Source organism: Onychostoma macrolepis, chromosome 23, assembly GCF_012432095.1.
Source record: "Onychostoma macrolepis isolate SWU-2019 chromosome 23, ASM1243209v1, whole genome shotgun sequence".
In the NCBI taxonomy this organism is placed as follows: domain Eukaryota; kingdom Metazoa; phylum Chordata; class Actinopteri; order Cypriniformes; family Cyprinidae; genus Onychostoma; species Onychostoma macrolepis.
This window is the reverse complement of record NC_081177.1, coordinates 3,913,558-3,927,805: the sequence shown is the minus strand read 5'-3', so window position 1 is coordinate 3,927,805 and position 14,248 is coordinate 3,913,558. Positions and strand designations below refer to the sequence as shown.

The window sequence follows — 14,248 nt, the reverse complement described above, 5'->3', positions numbered from 1 at the left end:
AAGAAATTTAAAGCTGCTTTCGAACTAAGGGGCTCACAGGAAAAAAAGGACCCTAATATTTATAATATAATATATAAAGTATAAACAAATGGGTAGTTGACTTTTGACTGTTTGACATGTTATTGTGCATTTAAAACTACTTTCTAAACAATATTTTGTTACTATAATTCTTATTATAGTATAGCTTCGACATAAAATCGTTTTATTTTTCATAATCCAAGGACATTAAAAAATTAACTACAAATAAAAAAGGTTTAAAATAATACACATCCTCTCATACTGTCATATAAATTTTAATCGGGAAGCTTGATATTAAATAAAAATGCTACAATAATACATTTTATGTCAACTAACCACATACATACACATTATTTAACCACTTTCAAATGCATCTAGCTTATTTTTAAATAATTGTTATGCATATAGCATTCATGACCTCATTTTCTGTGGTCTACTTGTATTAAGAGAGACCACATGGAATATTTGTACTTTAAAGACCAATATAGTAAAGCAAAGTACATATAAATAAAATATGCATATATAAACAGGAGATATAATAGGAGAATTTGAACTTAAACTCCACACAGAGTCTGAGTTATTGATTAGTTGAGAAGGTGATTAGTTGTAATGCACAATTTCTGGGACATGCAGCCAACCTATTCAAGACAGTAAAAGCTAATTAAGCAGATTAAAGAAACAAATCAAGCAAACAACTAAAAGATAAAGGTAACGTAAATAAATTCTCACCTGTCAGCAGTTTTTGTAACGTTAGCCTTATCTGGATTTAAGTTCAGTATGGCACAACGCACGCGGGAACCACTAAATACGAACTACCGCGGATCAAAAGCGTGGTTTAAGTCGAGATATTAATAAATCGAATTAATAAAATACAATCCGTGAATACATTCATCGAAACTTTTGCCGAATGTTTGGACACGATGAGATTCTGTTCCAAGTTGGTTGATAAACAAACGAGTGGTCGCGTATGTGACGTCATACGGATGCGACGCGACATCATGCTGGATGTGTATTTTTGCAACACTGTAATCTTGTGTCGTTTTAAATAATAATACCAGTCATTTTCAAGTCACGTGTGTTCTTTTGTCTAGGAAACCCAGCCTTTGTTAGGTAGCAGGCGTGGAGGCTCTCTCTCTGGACTGAAAGTCGTAATTTTATGTTTAATGAAATGAAGCAGGAGTTTATTGACATGATTTTGAGCTTGAAACTGCATGTGTGCTGCTGCTGCTGACACTGAAACACTCAGAGTAAGTACTATGGGACGTTTTAAGGGGCGGGGCTGTAAGTAAATATTCAATATGTTCATAGGTTAAAATAAAACATGACCATAGAAGAATAGACGAAAAACAAATAGTTTTGTATTTTACGACTTTTAAATGTGCTTACTGGGCATCATCTTATTAATCATACACAGTAACAAGAGTGATATATACACCTTATAGGACATTAAATGTCTTAGTGTGACTCTTTAGTGTGATAATATGCTTTATGTGTGCTAGTGAAAACAATTATTAGCAATATTATTTAAGAAGTTGATATGAAAATGATATGCATTCATTGTGAAATGCATTTACTATATAATCAAAATGTCACTTCAAGAAATCAGTCATTGAATATGAACAGATGCTGATTCATATTTGTTTAATTGCCAAAAGATTCTCTTTGTCATACATTTCTCATGTTTGTCTCTCTTGAGATGACTTACAGCTTTTTATTAACATCCCTCACAGATCTCGTATCTCCATACATGAAGAATGGCTGAACATCAGATCGAAGACCCAAAGATTGCATTTGCATATCTCCGCCCATCCTGTGTCCTCCTGACCAAAGAACCTACAGCCGCTAATGTAGAAGCTCTTAGCGGTCATCTCCGCAGCGTGAGCGATGGAACTCTCCAACAGCTCCAGGATTATATTCTGTTTCCTCTCAGATTTGTCCTCAAAACCCCTGGCTCCAAGCGGGAGGGACTTGTCCAGGTGGTCATGGAAACCTTGACGTATGTGCTGGAGAACACTTGCGTTCAGAGATGGGATTCTTTGCGAGATCTTTTCTCTGAGCTTTGCCTTTGTCTTTGTTCCCCAAAAGACCCGGGAAAACCCGCCAAGACCTCTGAGGAAGTAAAACTGTCCGTCCTTAGATGCCTGGATGCTCTTATGCACTCTGCCTACGGTGACATTGTTTTTAAACTCTATGAGCCAAGCATGTTGCCTGGACTTGGAGCCGCTGTTTCACTTCTTCTGGCATTAGCAGAGCATGAAAAGGCCAGAGGAGTTCAAACGGCTTCTCTGAAATGTCTCCTTTCTTTGTTTCAGCAGTGCGACTGCAAAGAGGAACACATTGAGCTAGGACGGGATGAGAGGTTTATGCTCGGACGCACCTTAGCCACTTTTTTACCTGGGATTTCTCGAGCCCTGAGTCTCGTAATAAGTGGAGATGTTAGACAAGGCCATACAGTTACAGTGAAGGCAATGAGGGTTTGGTACAAAGCAGTAGGTCTGGTAATGGCTGATGAGCAGCTTCAGAAAGCAGAAAATGATGTAGCAGCTGGTGATTTAGGAAGGGCTGAGGAGCTTGTTGTAAAGAGGACTCCATCCTGGCGCAAAGCCACATCCCAGCGCCTTGCTTTGGTCTTACAGAAGATCATTTCTTGCACTTCTGCCCACTCGCATTGGAGAGTCAGGCTTGAGCTGGTCAATCTATCCCGTTTTCTTCTTTCTCAGTGTAGCCAGTCTGTGGGTGAATGTGTCGGTCCTCTACTGGAAGCATTGGTAGGTGCTGTCAACGATGAGGAACCTGAGGTTAAGCACAGGTGCAAGGCAGCATTGGATGAAGTGGCACAAATGGGTCAAACCAATGGCAAACAGGACTTTACTGATATTCTCTCCGAAAACCTCCACAGCTTGGTGTCATCCTTACCTAGACTCATGAGAACATCTGATGACCAACGCAAGCTCTTTGTTCTTAACGTGTTCCTTGGGTACCTCAAGATTCTGGGGCCCAAAGTGGATGCGGTACTAACTTCAGCAGTACATCTGGAGCGCATCTCCAAAGCATTGATGCAGGTGATGGAGCTGGACGTAACGGATGTGAAGATCATCGAGGAGAGAACTCTAACATCTTCAACAGACTTGAGACCTGTCCTTCACCAAATCCCATCCCAGAGGAAATACTTCCTTTACTTCACAGATGACAAGATATTCTCAGCACTCAGGAAGATCTGCCGCGTGTTGGGATACTACGGAAACCTCTACCTTCTTGTTGACCGCTTCATGGAATTGTACAAGGAGTCTTCGGTTTACAGAAAGCAAGCTGCTTTGGTCCTCAACGAGGTCGTTGTTGGTGCTGCAGGCATTGGGGTAGAAACGGACAGTTCTAGGATTGATTGTTCAGGAACAAACCAGTCCAGAACAAGTCAAGAAGACTTGAAATCTTCAATCATGTCTATCATTGAGGAGTACATCAGTTTGAGTAACTGGCATCTCCCTACAGTCTCGGAAGCTTTGGAAGGGAAACTTGAGTTTACAACATCCTTGGTGTCCAATAATCCAGAACGAAACCGTTTGCAGTTGCTTCCAGCATCTAAAACTCCAGCGCTCCACCAACTCAACAGCAACATCTGGCAAATCTGCATCCAGCTGGAGGGCATCGGGGGCTTCGCCGTGGCATTAGGCACTGATTATCGTCTGTTTCTGATGACGACGCTATACCCTGTGCTGGAGAAGGCCGGGGACGAGTCACTTCTTGTCAGCCAAGCAGCTTTTAGCGCAATGTGTGACATCTGCAATGCTTGCGATTACAGTTCACCCAAAGAGCTTGTCATCATGAACTCTGACTACCTTCTCAATGACGTTTCTCTAAACCTAGCCAGACCCAACATTCACCCTCATGCTCCGCGAGGGTGCTTGCGGTCATGTTCACTCACTCGGATGCCAGTCTGCTGCCTCTAGTGGCCGATGTGGTGCAGGACGTGTTAACAGCACTTGATCTCAGCTATGACCAGAGAACGCCACAGTTCTGTAGTGTGCTACACTCACTCATGAAAGCACTCGGTGAGCATTACTTTTCCTTAGTTTACTTAAAGGGATAGTTCACCCAAAAATGAAAATTCTGTCATTAATTCACCCTCATGTCTTTCCAAACCCGTAAGACCTTCATTCATCTTCGGAACACAAATTAAGATATTTCTGATGAAATCCAAGAGCTTTCTGACCCTCATTAGACAGCAATGTAACTGTAATGTTCCCAGACATCGGTAAAATAGTCCATGTGACATCAGTGGTCCAACTGTAATTTTACGAAGCTACGAGAATACTTTAGAAAACAAAAATAACGACTTTATTCAACAATTCTTCTCCACCGCCCAACGTCTGCCACCATTATCGAGAGTATTGATACGTCTTGATATTGATGTGTCTTGGTACTCATGAAAGCAATGTCCTTACTGCGTTTCTGGGCCTGTGAACATTTCAGTTACATTGCTGTATAATGAGGATCAGAAAGCTCGGATTTCATCAAAAATATCTTAATTTGTGTTCTGAAGACGAACTAAGGTCTTACGGGTTTGGAACGACACGAGGGCGAGTGATTAATGACAGGATTTTCATTTTTGGGTGAACTATCCCTTTAACTATTACTTTGGAAAATGTTACTATTAAGTATTAGTGTCTAAATGTGTTAAGTTTGAAAAATCAACACGTGTTTTACCACAGTGAGATGGTTTCCCGCTATTATGGAACGCCAGGAGACACCCAGCAAAGAGACCCAGAATAAAGAGTGTGTGAACCTGAGGCAGTTTCTCCTGGACTATAAGAAGCAGAAGGAGCTTGCAGAAGGCATTGGAATAGAGGAGGAAGATCCTAATGATTTAGGTTTGTAATTTACATTCATGTTTGATTAAATGCATATTTCTTTAGTATTAACCCAGGAGAAAAAAAAAAAAGTACTTAAAGTGCTCTATTTTCAGGCACTAATTTTGTACTTAATATACTAAAAATGATCCTTTAGTAGTTCTTAGATAATCGTAAGAACGTATAAGTGTACTCAAATGTACTATTTTGGGACATCATGTACTGTATATTAATTAAAATGGTCTTTTATTATACTTTCTCTGTATTAAAAAATGTATTATTTAGATACCTTTTGTAGCACATTTGTAGTAACCCACTAGTGTATGAAAGATGGGTTCAAGTGTACAAGTGGTAACTAAATAATTTTTGTTTAATACAGAGAAAGTTTGTTAAAAGCACATTTTAGTTTATATTCATGGCTTCCTGAAATAACACATTTGAGTACACTTTATGATACACTTTAGATTATCTTAAGAAGTACTAAAGAATCATTTTTAGTGTATTAAGTACAAAATTAATGCGTGAAAATAGAGCACTTTAAGTACGTTATGGAAGTGCTCTTTTTTTTCTCCTGGAAAACTAAAATGTGATCTGACTTATGATTTTTGCCTGGTGGATGATAAAACTTCCCAGGCTCTTCAGCCAAATTTAGCAGAGTTGTGCACACATTCAAACCTGAATTGAGAACGTTTTAGAGAAATTTGTATTTACTTGTATACTTGATTAAACTTTTTGGACCTACATTTCTCAGGATGCATTATCTGTGCTGACTTTCTTTGAAACGCAGTTCAGTAAATTGCTCTACGATACAAAATGTCTTTGCTTTACAGTTCCTGCCTGTAATTTAATTCTTGCACAGCAGACGACAGTAATGATCCAGTGAGTTGTCACAGCATAAAAGTAAAAAGTGCTAGAACTGTTACGTTAATTCTGCTGGAGGTTTCATCATAACCGCAGACCTGTAATAGGGGTAGTCGGTTCCCCTTGAACAAGCTGCGGTAAGTGCTTTACACAAGGGTACAGATGTAATAGAGCAGAATTATGATCGCACAAACTCTGTTTTTGGCTCATCTTCAATCCTCCACATGCTGAGGCTTTCAACTCAGGGCTCAGATTTCTGATCATTAAACCAACACCACACAGAGCTGAATTCCCAGACCGATTCATTATTATGGCGTTTCTACTGTCACGCTGAAGGTTTGTAGCTGATTTACAAGATGCATTCTGCTGATGATATTCTCACAGAGCCAGACTTTTGAGCATGCAGTCGAATGCACAGGAATGACAAACCAATTAGGTTTTTAAATTCTCCTATCCACAGAAGTTCCTCCACCAACTTCTGATGAGGACACAGATGGTCCTGCGGAGAAAAAGGAGCTTCCTCTTCATATCCAGATTGCGAAAGACGTGATGGAGCGATGCATCCACCTGCTCTCTGACTCCAGCCTGAGAATCCAGCTCAAGGTTGTAAAATCTCTTCTGTTGACGTATAATAGCTTTGGCAATGCTGCAGGCGTGCTTCCTTTGAGAAGAGAGGGTCTAAAGTCAAAGGTGCATGTGCGTTTACAGGTGTTGGACATCTTGGAGTTGTGTGTGTGTATTTTATGTCAGCGAGAGGACGAGCTGCTTCCCATGGTGCACCGGTGCTGGCCTGCTCTCCTCCACCGTCTCACCAACGATGACCCTCTCGCTGTACCGCGAGCATTCAAGGTGAGATAATGTCCTAGCATCCACCCACTACACCCTAGCAACCAGATAGCAATACGCCAAAAAAAAAAAATCAAGCCTTAGCAATGCCTCATTTACGCTGCAGGGGCCAGTTGCATAAATGTAGACTCTATGTTAAGACAGCGTCTTAAGAACTAGTTTGGCCAACTAGCAGTTAACCAAGGGTTGATCGCTCTTATATTTTGGATTCAACTTAGACTAATCAAAGTTTTTATGTAACATGCTTAAAGGGGGGTTCTTGCACCACGCACTAGCCAAGATGGACCAACTTGATTCTACATCTGTCTGTTTACATGACAGTTGCATTGGCACATATCTGATTTATATCTGATTCATTTCCACATATGAATGAGGCTTGAATCCGATCTCGAAATATCTGAATGCATGCGTTTTTTTGGGTGGGTTTTTCCTGTTCATACGGTCATAGAACATAGATCTGTCTCACATATGAGCAAAAAATCGGAATTGGGTCACATTTAAGTGTGTAAATGAGGCCCATGCACAATACCATAGCATTTTAAAATTGTATATACACAATATTGTAATTTAATGATCTGCATTAGCAATACATAATTGCTAATCAAGCCATAGTGATGTGTGATTTCTGAGCATATCATTCTTCTGAGTCAGTTCTTTTCAATGAATCGGTCAAAAGAAATTCTCATTCTTCTAAAGGATTCATTAGTGAATCAATCCGAAACAAAATTGGTCAAAAAGTGTGTAAACCCTGTAGTTTAATATTATTGCGTTGACTGTGATGGTCACATTTTAAAGAAATGCTGTTCTTTTCAACTTTCAATTCAAAGAATGAAAAAATCTAATGTAACACTGAAGAAAAAATGAAGCAGCACAACTGTTTTCAACATTGATAATAATCAGAAATGCACCAAATCAGCATATTAGAATGATTTCTGAAGGATCATGTGACACTGAAGACTGGAGTAATGATGCTGAAAATTCAGCTTTGATCACAGAAATAAATTTTAAAATGCATTCAAATGGAAATCAGTTATTTAAATTTGTAATGATATTTGACAATATTACTGTTTTTACTATATTTTTGATCAAGTAAACGCAGCCTTGGTGAGACTTCTTTGAAAAACATAAAAATAAAAGTAAAAAATCATACCAACCTCAAACATTTGAATGCTATTGTATATGAGTTGGAATACAACTACAGATCCGGCAGATCATCAGGTTGCTCTGTTTTTCTCCGTGGATCTGTCCAGGTGTTGTGTGTTCTGGGCGAGTCGTGTGGAGACTTCCTGAGGAAACGTGTGTCTAAAGAGGTTCTGCCCCGTCTCACCTCGTCTCTGATGAAGCAGGTGGAGGTCAGCGCTCGCTCCGGACCCGTCTACACACACACACTGGCTTACAAACTCCAGCTCGCTGTGCTGCAGGGCCTCGGCCCTCTGTGTGTGAAACTGGACCTGAGTAAGTCTGGACATCGGTGTCCCAAAAACATGCTGGAAACATGCCTTATGATATTCAAATGTATTTAATAATCAACTATTGAGGGAGATTTATTTATATATAAAAAATTTATTTATTTATTTTGTATTTATTTTTGACAGTTATCATTTAATATATTGCATAAAGAAAAAAAAAGAAAAAGATAAGGTTCAGCTAATTGTTCCATTGTCCGTCCCATGTTAAAATATATTCAGTGGAATGAAAATGTATTAATGTATGTGCAGAGTCAGCATTATAACAAAATCATGCAAACACACAAATACGATTCTATACGTTATTATAGCTTAAAATGCAAATCTAAATCTTGATATTCATGTAGTATATTCTGCCTAAATTATTACTAAAAACAAAAATGCATCTACTTTCAATAATGTGCTAAATGTGTGAGCTAAATATAGTATTCAACTAGAATAATATAGGACAGGACCTTATTTTTGGATTTGAACCGTTTTTGCTTGTAAAAGTGGGTTTATTTTTATATTATTTTTCATTGCCTGCATAAGCTTAGGGGACAAGGCAATGGAAAAAATGATATTTTTATCTTTTTAGTCTTTGATATACTCATTGATTTTGATTTTATTTTTAGATTCTGCTTTCACTATAATGTTAGTTAAAGTTTTAGTAATTGTGCTGTGGTTTGTAATTTTTAATAAGTTTTGTTTTTAAAAATATTTAAATATAGTTTTTATCAATATTTTTATTTATTGATTTTAGTTCAATTTTTATTCAAAATTTGAAATTGTTTTTTTTTATTATTTCTAAAATGTTATTTAAAATTTTAGAAATATTTCTTTGGCAACTAGCTGAAATAAAATAAGTTTAAGTTTTATATTTTATTTTATTTCATTTCAATAACCCTGAATGGGAGGAAAAATAGTTTTGAGAGAAAACAACATTTTTGAGAGCTAAGTTTCTTGGGGGAACGCAAACGTTTGTTGAGTGCAAACCCACTGAAATAGTCATTTTTTATATTCTTTTGTATTTGTTTATCCAATCATATTATATATTTTTTTTTAATTGAAAAAAAAAACAACACATTTTAATGAAAGATCAAAGATTACTTTTTTTTCCATGCTGATAAATTATGCACAATACAATCAGACATTGAAATGTACATTTTGTATGTCTAACATTTGCGAGCATGTGATCAGCACTAGATGGCAGCCTCGCATCAGTCTCGCTTCACAGCTGCAGCAAACGCGTCAAAGTCAATCTCACCGTAAGCGATGAAGACGTGCTCCTGTTAATGTCACATCACAGCTCCAGCTGAACACCCCAGAGCTTTGCACTGTTCATTCCTCTGGAGGAGCTCCGAGGGGATTTTTACTCTTTCGTAGCGGTTGTTTTGGTTTTTCCTCACCCTCAATGGGTTTTCTGATGTAATCCAGATGCTTTGTGAAACAGAAAAACCTCACATGCTGCAGTTTGGCTCATGCACTCAGGCTTAATGCATGTAAATATGATTGACTATTGACCGATAAAATAACCTTTTCAATATCAGCCTCGAGTCTGGCGATGTCTGGGAGCCATATTACAGACCAAACCATGAGAAATTGGAAGCCAGTGGTTTGTGAAATGCTGAAGTGATTTGTCGTTTGATTGAGCCGCCATGTGGAGAAGATTCATCCAGAGAAAAACACTGAATACTGATAGAGTTACCATGGTTATGAGAGACACCTGAGAGACAGACAGACAGACAGACAGACATGAGAGGTCATGCTGTTTATTTCCCAGCTGGCTCTAGTGCGCTCTCTCTCTCACACATCATTTTTCCTCTTTATTATTCTCCATCCATCCTTCATTTCTCTCTGTCTCTGGTCTCGCCGTCCCTCTGCATTCACCTCCATTTTTCTAGAGTAATGAGGCTCTACATCAGGCTGCTTAATTAATTAATTAGGATAATGCTGCCATGGAGACTATTAGAATATATTAGAACATCTGTGGCCATTATGACGCAGGCGTTCACTGTTTGCATTTCTGCTGTGAATTTTAAGTCAATGCCGGCGAATTCACTGGAGAATGCATTATGGTTTGTGGGAATAGAGAAGGATAGGACAAATCTATAATAGTGTAATAGTCTCAAATAGTATTTGAGCACTTGACATATTTGCTTTTTCACTATTCCGTGTCTGTTGTAATATTCACAGCTGATTTTCCTGAGGCTGATTTGTATGTTTTAGGACCAGTCTTTATTCTGAATGTGTGTTTGCAGTGGAGGCGGATCTGGATCGGGTGATTGACACCTGTCTTCCGTACCTGAGCTGCCGACAGCCAATCAAACTGCAGGAGGCGTGTCTCAGGTAAAGCCCCACCCACCACAAAACTGAACATTTCATTTATCATAGTGGATTTAAAATCCCCCAGCATTATTTCTCTTTTATAAAAGTGATTCATTTTGCATTATTTGTTTATAGTCTCAGGAATTTTTCCAGACTAATATCAAAACTTTTTGTTGTTGCTGTTATTATTATTATTGTAGATTCATTCACTGTCTGCTGTAATTTTTGGTTTGCAGTATATCAATATATCTACCAATATTTGATCATATTGGGATTAGACCAATAGAAAGAGAGTGAAAGGGATTTGACCAATGTATGTCAGACTGATTAATCAATTTGCTTATTCATAAATGTTTGACAAGCATTGAAATAAATGAATAAATAAGATATGCATATTTTTATATAATATGTGCAATTAATAATATAACAATATATTATAATGTATAGAATACAATTTTATAAAATACAATAATAATAATAATACAACGATTAAAATAATATTGTTAAGTAAATAATACAATAATTGTATGTATATTTATATATATATATATATATATATATATATATATATATATATATATATATATATATATATATATATATATAATATTAAAACATGATCTAAATGAAAATATATTTTCAATGGTGATCATTTCAGAATAGCCAAATTGATTAAGCAGCCTGACAGAAATATCAGTGTTTTTGTGTGTTTGTGTATATATATATATATATATATATATATATATATATATATATATATATTTAATATTTCTTAATATATTTTGAATATTTTACACACACACACACACACACACACGTTCGTTTTGTGAAAAGTGGGGACATCCCATAGGCGTAATGGTTTTATACTGTACTTACTGTTTGTGCTATTGCCCTACACCAACCCTACACCTAAACCTACCCCTTACAGGAGACTGTGCATTTCAACTTTCCCCAAAAAAACCTCACTCTGTATGATTTATAAGCGTTTTGAAAAGTGGGGACATGGGTCAGTGTCCTGAAAAGTCACCTTCTCCTTGTAATACCTGTCATTATACAAATCTATGTCCTGACTTTTCACAAAACACACACACACACACACACACACACACACACATATATACGTAACTCATCAGCCACAAACGTCCTCTTTAGATGTCAGAATTGACAGTCTAATCAAAGTTTCGTTATCCTGCTCTCTAGATATCAGCCAATCATTAGAATGCAAGTTACCATAATTATATTGCAAATTGAACATACTCTAGTTCACTGTACGTGCCAGTCCCATATCCTGCTGTAATAGTATGAATTGTGATGTTTTGTTCTCTGTAGTGTGTTCCGCTCGCTGATGGATCTGGACTCCGATCTGTGCTGGTTCAGTCTGAATGAGCTGTGCTGTCCCGTCGCGTACGAGCCGCCTCATCCTCATCTGCTGCCCGTGACGCTGAGCGGATCAGACAAGCCCAGAAACCAATTCACAGACAACGTCCTCACATTACTGCAGGAGTTTGATGCCCCGCAGGAACAGGATGCCACATAACAGCGCTTCATACATCTGAACGCTAGATTTAAGATGACGAATGTTTATAGGATTCTGATCTTCCTTCGCTGCACGTTTGACTGGAAGAACTTTTGGACAAGGCTGGAAATGTAACTTTTTCATGCGATGCAGATAGTTATAATTTTTTCTCAAACAGTTCTATATATATATATATATATATATATATGTTCCTTAAAAAAAATGACAAATTACCATGTAAATTATGTTTTCAGCCAAAATACCATATAGTTATTGTTACTTTTCTAAAATAATAATAAATTAGTATGGGATCTTTCAGAATCATCATTTTATGTGTTTGTTTGTTTGTTTTTTTGGATGTCATTTGTGGCTAATATCAATTTTATTTTGTTTTGCTGTAGTAATTATTTGGTGTTCTAGAAATACCATATTGTAGCTATTGTTACTTCTCTAAAATAACAAATTAATATGGGATCTTTTAGAATCATCTTTTTTTCCCCCTTTTTTCTTTGGATGACATTTGTGGCTAATATCAGATTACTAGAGTTTTACTGTAGTAATTATGTGGTATTCTGTCAGAAAACAATCAGTACCATAGTGGAGCTTTGTATATGTTATGCTTTTTTTCTTTTTTTTTTAATAATAGAAAGGTTAGAAAGGTTGTTATTTTACTGTTTATTATTTTTAATAAAAACATTGCATTTCTGAATATTTTCCAGAAGTTTTTGTTCAACCATTCTGAAGAAACATAATTATAATTATATTCATATAGCTGAATCCTCCATTTAATTTTGAAATACATTTTGAAATTCCACTATTTATTTATAAATTAAAAAATATTTTTAAATGGCATACTTAAGTGAAAAAAATAAAATTTCTATTAATTTCCTATTTATTGACAATTTCAACCTTTTTTTTAATTGTCCATAAAAATAAATATTTTCCATTAAAATAAATACAATTATTAATTACTATATATTATTACACAAATTAATTATTTAAGATTCATAATATACTTTGTAAACAAAAATAGTAATTATGCTTTTATTGTACAATTAGTTAATCATGAAATACTTTAGTTCTATTGTCCATAGACTTGTGGTCCTCCATAAAATCCAGCAGGTTCTGGTCTAGTTGTGTCCTGCTGGTCCGGATCTTCTGCTCAGTCTCGTGTGGTCGCGGTTTCTTCTGTGACAGTCTAATAAATGTGCCGCCTGTGAGAGCCGCATTAGAGCTGCCTCATATGCTTTGTGTTAGCCTGCTGCTGTGTTATCTGCACTGTACTTTGCTATTTATCCTCCTGCCAGGGCTGACAGAGGCGCTATTATTCACCGGGCCCCAGCGCCGGGGCGACCGGCTAACGCGCGGCATACGGGGCTAATACAATTTCCTCTCAGCCGCTTCTGATAAGTGTAGAAGCATCATTATAGAGTCAAACCACTTGACATGCACTTTGTTTGAGCAATTCACCGCCGGTAAAGACGACAAAGCCAATTGAAATGACGAAATAATGAAGAATTGAGGTGATTTTGAGGTTAAGTAGGTGGTGAAGCTCTTTTGTTAGATTGAAAGGTAAAAATGAAATCAACGTTGAAGGTTTTTTGGTCATTTTAGTAAGTTATCTACAATTTTTATAATAATCAAGGATGCACATAAGTGGTGCGCATGCGCAATTTTTTTTTTCATCAAAAATATCTTAATTTGTGTTCTGAAGATGAACGAAGGTCTTAGGGTTTGGAACGACATGAGGGTGAGTAATAATGACCGAATTTTCATTTTTGGGTGAACTAACCCTTTAATGAATCATATAGATGCCGCTTGTGCGGGACTATTTTCTTAACCCCGCTCCCGCTTCTGACCATTACCGCCCGCTACTGCAAACATTATAAATATTGTACATAATTTTCGCGCATCCACTATCAATATAGGGGGTATTGAAATAGCTTTTGAATGTACGATGATTAAAGACACCAATAATCAACAAACCATTTTGAAAACTGTATCGGGGGCGCCCCGACCTATCTTAAATGTATAAATAAAAATAAAAATCAAATCTTTTAGTAAAATGCCTTTATGTGCGCGCACGCACAGCACACACAAATCTAAATATACTTGTAGGTAAGCACGTGACAGAAAGCCTTTCATAGAAAAAAAAAACAAAAACAAAACATAATATTGCAACAGCGAACAGGTCGATCGTGCAACAACTTAAAACTACCGAGGCAGTAATAAAGGGCCATAAATATTTAGCTTAGAAGAACTGAAGCCTCCCGAATGATATTTTGAGCCTCCTGAGAAACAATTAATTCCACTTTACTTCCTTATGGTTGGAATTGTCATTTAAGAATATGCCAAAACTTAACTAACACTTTAGCCTATTTAAAGAC

The 14,248-nt window shown here is 36.9% G+C and overlaps 2 protein-coding genes across 6 annotated transcripts in view; one reads left to right on the top strand and one right to left on the bottom strand.

The window, feature by feature from the left end:
* The window catches only part of rprd1b (regulation of nuclear pre-mRNA domain containing 1B), a 42,290-nt gene extending 41,317 nt beyond the window's left edge, over positions 1-973 (bottom strand). For 2 of the 5 annotated variants that reach the window (XM_058763199.1, XM_058763201.1), the window contains exon 1: positions 748-972. The gene's annotated coding sequence lies outside the window, so the exon portion shown is untranslated. Of the gene's footprint in view, positions 1-747 lie in introns of all 5 variants that reach the window. The other 3 variants (XM_058763200.1, XM_058763203.1, XM_058763202.1) reach the window with 3 other exon arrangements.
* Positions 974-1,123: 150 nt separating this feature from the next.
* On the top strand, positions 1,124-12,550 carry tti1 (TELO2 interacting protein 1). The gene is given in 9 exon segments (XM_058763198.1): positions 1,124-1,265; positions 1,749-3,911; positions 3,914-4,067; positions 4,728-4,886; positions 6,187-6,329; positions 6,435-6,575; positions 7,823-8,027; positions 10,279-10,366; positions 11,675-12,550. Coding segments are annotated over 8 exon segments (3,237 nt in total). The 5' UTR covers positions 1,124-1,265; positions 1,749-1,772; the 3' UTR covers positions 11,883-12,550.
* Positions 12,551-14,248: the final 1,698 nt, after the last annotated feature.